Source organism: Elephas maximus, chromosome 10 (assembly GCF_024166365.1).
Source record: "Elephas maximus indicus isolate mEleMax1 chromosome 10, mEleMax1 primary haplotype, whole genome shotgun sequence".
In the NCBI taxonomy this organism is placed as follows: Eukaryota; Metazoa; Chordata; class Mammalia; order Proboscidea; family Elephantidae; genus Elephas; species Elephas maximus.
The window spans coordinates 29,939,104-29,946,881 of NC_064828.1; the positions used below are offsets into that span (position 1 = coordinate 29,939,104).

A 7,778-nucleotide genomic window follows, 5' to 3' on the forward strand; every position below is an offset into this window, starting at 1 on the left:
TCTTCTATTAGTTTCAGTAGTTTTCTGGAGGATTCCTTAGGGTTTTCTGTGTAAAAGATCATGTCATCTGCAAATAGAGATAATTTTACTTCCTCCTTGCCAATCTGGATGCCCTTTATTTCTTTGACTAGCCTAATTGCTCTGGCTAGGACTTCTAGCACAACGTTGAAAAAGAGCAGTGATAAAGGGCATCCTTGTCTGGTTCCCGTTCTCAAGGGAAATGCTTTCAGGCTCTCTCCATTTAGAGTGATGTTGGCTGTTGGCTTTGCATACATGTCCTTTATTATGTTGAGGAATTTTCCGTCAGTTCCTATTTTGGTGAGAGTTTTTATCATAAATGGGTGTTGGACTTTGTCAAATGCTTTTTCTGCATCAATTGATAAGATCATGTGGTTTTTGTCTTTTGTTTTATTTATGTGGTGGATTACATTAATGGTTTTTCTAATATTAAACCAGCCTTGCATTAGTCTGAAACCTATCTGCATCGTAGCAACACGCCTCTACTGATGGATGGTGACTGCGCATGAGGTGCATTGGACAGGAACCAAATCTGGGTCTCCTGCATGGAAGGTGAGAATTCTACCACTGAACCACAACTGTCCCAATGTAAAAAATAGCTATCAGTTTTTGAGCTCCTACTATGTGCTGGCCATCCATGTCACATGTTTTAATTAGCTCATTTAGTCCTCACAAGAACCCTACAGTATTTATGGTTATCATCCTCATAGAGTTGAGTAAATTGAAGCCTAGAGAGATTAAGTGCAAAGTCACAGCCTGGTGAGTGTAAGAGCTAGAAAATAAGAACGTGTAGGTGCAGAGAAGGGTAAGTCTCTTTGGATGTCAGGAAAAGAAGGATCACACTGGGAAGATGGGCTGAAATTTACCTTTTTTTTTTTTTTTAAACAGTCCAGCAAGGTTAAACTACGCTTTGTCATTTAAACATTTAAACATTATGCACTAAAAAATAAAAAAAAAATTTTAAATTATGCACTAGAGGGCGCTAAACACAAGTTGTGACTTTAAAACTGTTTTGCTAATGCAGTTCCCACAGTGCTGCAAGACATATAATCAGTATTGGATTCAAGCCAAAAAGGGCCCTCCCAGAAACAGAGTTTGACAAGGTTTATGATAGTTGAAGAGCTGTGTTTCTAGTGCCTCAAAAAAACAAACAAACAAACAAAAAAAACGGTTTACATTGAGCAATTCATAAATTCTTTCTTCTTGATACTGAATGCTGTTCCAAGTGCCTTTCAGCTACAAAGTTAATATTTTTCTTTGCTTTTTCTGCCTGCTAAGTGGGGAAGGCAAAGGCTTGGGTAACCGGGATGAAAACAAATTTTTAAAAATTGCACTGAGATAGATTTTCTTGTTTTATTTATGTGGTGGATTACATTAATGGTTTTTCTAATATTAAACCAGCCTTGCATAAAAAAAGAAAAAAATTGCATACCTGGTATAAATCCCACTTGGTCGGGGTGAATTATATTTTTGATATCTTGTTGGATTCTATTGGCTAGAATTTTGTTGAGGATTTTTGCATCTATGTTCATGAGGGATATAGGTCTATAATTTTCTTTTTTTGTAATGTCTTTACCTGGTTTTGGTATCAGGGAGATGGTGGCTTCATAGAATGAGTTGGGTAGTATTCCGTCATTTTCTATGCTTTGGAATACCTTCGGAAGTAGTGGTGTTAACTCTTCTCTGAAAGTTTGGTAGAACTCTGCAGTGAAGCCGTCCGGGCCAGGGCTTTTTTTTGTTGGGAGTTTTTTGCTTACCATTTCAATCTCTTTTTTTGTTATGGGTCTATTTAGTTGTTCTACTTCTGAATGTGTTAGTTTAGGTAGGTAGTGTTTTTCCAGAAATTCATCCATTTCTTCTAGGTTTTCAAATTTGTTAGAGTACAATTTTTTGTAATAATCTGATATGATTCTTTTAATTTCAGTTGGGTCTGTTGTGATGTGGCCCTTCGCGTTTCTTATTCTGGTTATTTGTTTCCTTTCCTGTATTTCTTTAGTCAGTCTAGCCAATGGTTTATCAATTTTATTAATTTTTTCAAAGAACCAGCTTTTGGCTTTGTTAATTGTTTTAATTGTTTTTCTGTTCTCTAATTCATTTAGTTCAGCTCTAATTTTTATTATTTGTTTTCTTCTCGTGCCTGATGGATTCTTTTGTTGCTCACTTTCTATTTGTTCAAGTTGTAGGGACAGTTCTCTGATTTTGGCTGTTTCTTCTTTTTTTATGTCTGCATTTATCAATATAAATTGGCCTCTGAGCACTGCTTTTGCTGTGTCCCAGAAGTTTTGATAGGAAGTATTTTCATTCTCGTTGCTTTCTATGAATTTCCTTATTCCCTCCTTGATGTCTTCTATACCCCAGTCTTTTTTCAGGAGGGTATTGTTCAGTTTCCAAGTATTTGATTTCTTTTCCCTAGTTTTTCTGTTATTGATCTCTAGTTTTATTGCCTTGTGGTCTGAGAAGGTGCTTTGTAATATTTCGATGTTTTGGACTCTGCAAAGGTTTGTTTTATGACCTAATATGTGGTCTATTCTAGAGAATGTTCCACGTGCACTAGAAAAAAAAGTATATTTTGCAGCAGTTGGGTGGAGAGTTCTGTATAAGTCAACGAGGTCAAGTTGGTTGATTGTTGTAATTAGGTCTTCCGTGTCTCTATTGAGCTTCTTACTGGATGTCCTGTCCTTCTCCAAAAGTGGTGTGTTGAAGTCTCCTACTATAATTGTGGAGGTATCTATCTCACTTTTCAGTTCTGTTAAAATTTGATTTATGTATCTTGCAGCCCTGTCATTGGGTGCATAAATATTTAATATGGTTATGTCTTCCTGATCAATTGTCCCTTTTATCATTATATAGTGTCCTTCTTTATCCTTTGTGGTGGATTTAAGTCTAAAGTCTATTTTGTCAGAAATTAATATTGCTACTCCTCTTCTTTTTTGCTTATTGTTTGCTTGATAAATTTTTTTCCATCCTTTGAGTTTTAGTTTGTGTCTCTAAGTGTAAGGTGTGTCTCTTGTAGGCAGCATATAGACAGATCGTGTTTCTTTATCCAGTCCGGGACTCTCTGTCTCTTTATTGGTGCATTTAGTCCATTTACATTCAGCGTGATTATAGATAAATAAGTGTTTAGTGTTGTCATTTTGAGGCCTTTTTATATGTGTTGTTGACAATTTTATTTTTCCACTTACTTTTTTGTGCTGAGACGTTTTTCTTAGTAAATTGTGAGATCCTCATTTTTATAGCGTTTGCCTTTATGTTTGTTGAGTTGTTACGTTTTTCTTGGCTTTTATCTTGAGTTATGGAGTTGTTATACCTCTTTGTGGTTACCTTAATATTTACCCCTATTTTTCTAAGTAAAAACCTAATTTGTATTGTTCTATATCGCCTTGTATCACTCTCCATATGGCAGTTCTATGCCACCTGTATTTAGTCCCTCTTTTTGATTACTGTGATCTTTTACATATTGACTTCGATGATTCCCTGTTATGAGCAGTTTTTTTTAATTAATCTTAATTTGTTTTTGTGATTTCCCTATTTGAGTTGATATCAGGATGTTCTGTTTTGTGACCTTGTGTTGTGCTGATATCTGATATTATTGGTTTTCTGACCAAACAATATCCTTTAGTACTTCTTGTAGCTTTGGTTTGGTTTTTGCAAATTCTCTAAACTTGTGTTTATCTGTAAATATCTTAATTTCGCCTTCATATTTCAGAGAGAGTTTTGCTGGATATATGATCCTTGGCTGGCAGTTTTTCTCCTTCAGTGCTCTGTATATGTCATCCCATTGCCTTCTTGCCTGCATGGTTTCTGCTGGGTAGTCTGAACTTATTGTTATTGATTCTCCCTTGAAGGAGACCTCTCTTTTCTCCCTGGCTGCTTTTAAAATTTTCTCTTTATCTTTGGTTTTGGCGAGTTTGATGATAATATGTCTTGGTGTCTTTCTTTTTGGATCAGTCTTAAATGGGGTTTGATGAGCATCTTGGATAGATATCCTTTCATCTTTCATGATGTCAGGGAAGTTTTCTGTCAGCAGATCTTCAACTATTTTCTCTGTGTTTTCTGTCCTCCCTCCCTGTTCTGGGACTCCAATCACATGCAAGTTATCCTTCTTGATAAGAGTCCCACATGATTCTTAGGGTTTCTTCATTTTTTTGTAATTCTTTTATCTGAATTTTTTTCAGCTATGTTGGTATTAATTCCCTGGTCCTCCAGATTTCCCACTCTGCATTCTAATTGCTCGAGTCTGCTCCTCTGACTTCCTATTGCGTTGTCTAATTCTGTAATTTTATTGTTAATCTTTTGGATTTCTACATGCTGTCTCTCTATGGATTCTTGCAACTTATTAATTTTTCCACTATGTTCTTGAATAATCTTTTTTGAATTCTTCAACTGTTTCATCAGTGTGTTCCTTGGCTTTTTCTGCAGTTTGCCTTATTTTGTTTCTGATGTCTTGAAGCATTCTGTAAATTAGTTTTTTATATTCTGTATCTGATAATTCCAGGATTGTATCTTTATTTGGGAAAGATTTTGATTCTTTTGTTTGGGGGGTTGTAGACGCTGTCATGGTCTGCTTCTTTATGTGGTTTGATATCGACTGCTGTCTCCGAGCCATCACTAAGATATATATAAAAAGATATATATAGTAGTGGTTTATTCTATAATTGCTCACTGAGTCTTATCTTGTTTTGTTTTCTTTCAATATACGTGGATGGGCTACAGATTGTGCTGTCTTGTTTGTTGTAGCCCTTGACTTACTTATGATCTATTACTAGCTGGTTTGGGCTGTTGCCAGATGTATATGCCTGAGTCTGTTCACTATTCTTGAGTAGAATCTGATTTTGGGTCATCAAGTGTGTGCTGCACCCTAACACCTATCCACCTCGAGAAGTAGTGGTGATAGTTGTGTGCACCAGATTCTAGTAGCAGCTGGGGTTCACCCTCCAGGGGGGGCAGGATGCTGACAGGCTTCCCCCAAATGTCAGTGAGGTAGGTGTGTCTCTATTCCTATAGCATCTTGGTGGGAGGGCACTGCAGCTGTACCTTAGGCCCCCAATGCAAGTACCTCTACTCATTGGTAGATGTCACCCTCCTTAGACCCCCAAGGCAAGAGGCTAGGTGGTCTGGGGGGAGCTTCAGCCCTCTGCTCCCTGTTGTGGGTCAGTTAGGGCTCGGTTGAATAAGCAGAGATATCAGACCTGGGAAACTTGTTTTTCCGGAAAATCTGCTAAAAAAAAAATGCAGTCAGATCCCTATCAGAACTGCGTTTGGATTATAACCACCACCTTGTTCCCTGTAAGGATGAAAGTCCGAGATTTGGATCATATATGCTTGGCTGTAGCTGGTTCTTTGTTTTTAGTCCAATTAGGGATGGATTTTTGGTCCCTGAGTTTTTTGTGGTTCCTTCTCTCAGGCCGGAAGAATGGATTCGGAAAAAACCAAAAAAAAAAAAAAGGGAGAGGGAAGCAAAGCCGTCTCAGAACCGGAGTCATTCTCCCTCTGGCTCAGGAAATTCCAATGTTAATGAAACCGCCTGGGAAGGGTGGGGGAGGGTTCAGAGAAATAGGAGAGTAGCACCTCAGAATATAGCCAAAGTTACTAATCTTGCTTGGAATGACTATTTTATCTGAGATTCCCGAGGGGCGTGTCGCCTATGTGTGCTGGCTGTGTGGAGATTGCCCCCAAGGGTCTGGCCCGCTGAAGCCGTGATCAAATCCTCCGCTGCCAGTCTAAAGCCCAGCGTCAAGGTTCCCCTGCTGGGACGCTGCACTCCTGGCTCCAAAACCAGTCACCGCCTCCCGGGGACTTCTCCCACCAGCTGCGTCGCCACGCTGCCCGTGTGGACCAGCTGGGCCCCCTCCCGGGGTGAGTTCAGGGGGGTAGGGCTGCTCCCCTTGTTTGCGCTGTCATGAGATTTTGAGTTCAGCTCCTCTGGGCCCAGACCTAATCCCGGCGCCAAGGTTACCTGACTGGGACGCTGGCTCCAGGCTCCAAAAACAGTCACTGCTTCCCCATATTTGTTCGTTCTCCATCTCTAAATCTGTGTTTGTTGTTCAGGGTTTGTAGATTGTTATGTATGTGATCGATTCACTTGTTTTTCCGAGTCTTTGTTGCAAGAGGGATCCGAGGTAGCGTCTACCTAGTCCGCCATCTTGGCCCCACCTCCCTGGGTACCTATATGTTTTTACATTCTTATTCTGTATTTGTTGGTGTTTTACAGCTCACAGACACATGAAAATCTTTAACACCCCCAACAACTCCAAGACCATCACTGGATTCATCCTCCTGGGCTTCCGTTGCCCCATGGAGGGTCAGATCCTCCTCTTTGTCCTCTTCTCTGTTGTCTACCTCATGACCGTTGTGGGGAATGGTTCCATCATCTGTGCTGTGCGCTGGGATCAGAGACTCCACACACCCATGTACATCCTACTCACCAACTTCTCCTTCCTGGAGATCTGCTATGTCACCTCCACTGTCCCCAACATGTTGGCCAATTTCCTCTCTGAGACCAAAGTCATCTCCTTCTCTGGGTGCTTTCTCCAATTCTACTTTTTCTTCTCCCTGGGTTCTACAGAAGGCTTTTTCTTGGTGGTTATGGCATTTGATAGATACCTTGCAATCTGCCGGCCTCTACACTATCCAACCATTATGACTGGATGTCTCTGCACCAATCTTGTGGTCAATTGCTGGATATTTGGTTTCCTCTGGTTTTTGCTTCCTATTATCATCATTTCCCAAATGTCCTTTTGTGGATCCAGGATTATTGACCACTTCCTATGTGACCCAGGTCCTCTTCTAGCACTCACTTGCAAAAGAGCTCCTGTGATGGAGCTTTTCTTCTCCACCTTAAGTCCTCTGCCCCTCATTATTCTGTTTCTTTTCATCATGGGGTCCTACACCCTCATCCTAAGAGCTGTAGTAAGAGTCCCCTCAGCAGCTGGGAAAAGAAAAGACTTCTCTACCTGTGGGTCTCATCTGGCTGTGGTTTCACTTTTCTATGGCTCAGTACTGGTCATGTATGGGAGTCTATCATCTCAGGAAGAAGATGGAATGCAGAAAATTGTGACCCTATTTTATTCTGTCATGACCCCACTCCTTAACCCAGTGATATACAGTCTTAGGAACAAAGATATGAAAAGAGCCCTGCAGAAATTTCTGGGAATAAAAAAACAATGTTAATCAAAAAGACCCTTGAGCAATATTAAACTCATATTTAACCTCTTTTTCAGATTTAAAAAAGAAAAAAAACTGGTGTCATTCATGTAATTGTTCATCTTAGTATTGATTCAAAATCTTAGTCACTTGTGAGTCTGCTTCTACTGTTTCTTTCTTCTCTGGGTTTTTGAGCATTTAGTGCTATTTCTTAGCATGCTTCATTTTTTTTTTTTTTTTAATGCAGGATATTGCATTTAAAAAATTCCACAGACATTGTGTGTAGTAACCCAAGCAAGAAAAGGTTTTCTTTCAGCAGGTAGATAGAGTAGAGGTAGATAGTTTTAATCCCACTTAAAAGTTATTTTTATGCATTTTAAAGATGGTCCATATCAATTTTGATCTTTCTCCTGGGATATGGCCCTGACTCAGGAAAATGGCCTTCCCACGATCTCAGCTGAAGCCTGTTCTGTGTACCAGGGCCGCTCCTGTTTAATGTGCCCTGACTCCTATTTCACCCTGTGACTCCTGAAATCTCTGCTTATCTCTTCAGACTCTCGGTTTCTGTTTTCTGCTAGATTTTTTGAAGTCTCATCTTGCATATTCACAGCTTCAAA

General features: G+C 39.6%; 1 protein-coding gene across 1 annotated transcript; it reads left to right on the forward strand.

The window, feature by feature from the left end:
* The first annotated feature begins 6,237 nt into the window (after window positions 1-6,237).
* On the forward strand, window positions 6,238-7,188 carry LOC126083610 (olfactory receptor 11G2-like). The gene has a single exon (XM_049897483.1). It carries the CDS (start codon window positions 6,241-6,243, stop codon window positions 7,186-7,188), a length of 948 nt encoding a protein of 315 aa, XP_049753440.1. The 5' UTR covers window positions 6,238-6,240.
* Window positions 7,189-7,778: the final 590 nt, after the last annotated feature.

What these genes read in the sequence shown, in the direction of transcription:
- LOC126083610 (XM_049897483.1), top strand. Translation starts at nt 6,241, where the DNA reads ATGAAAATCTTTAACACCCCCAACAACTCCAAGACCATCACTGGATTC.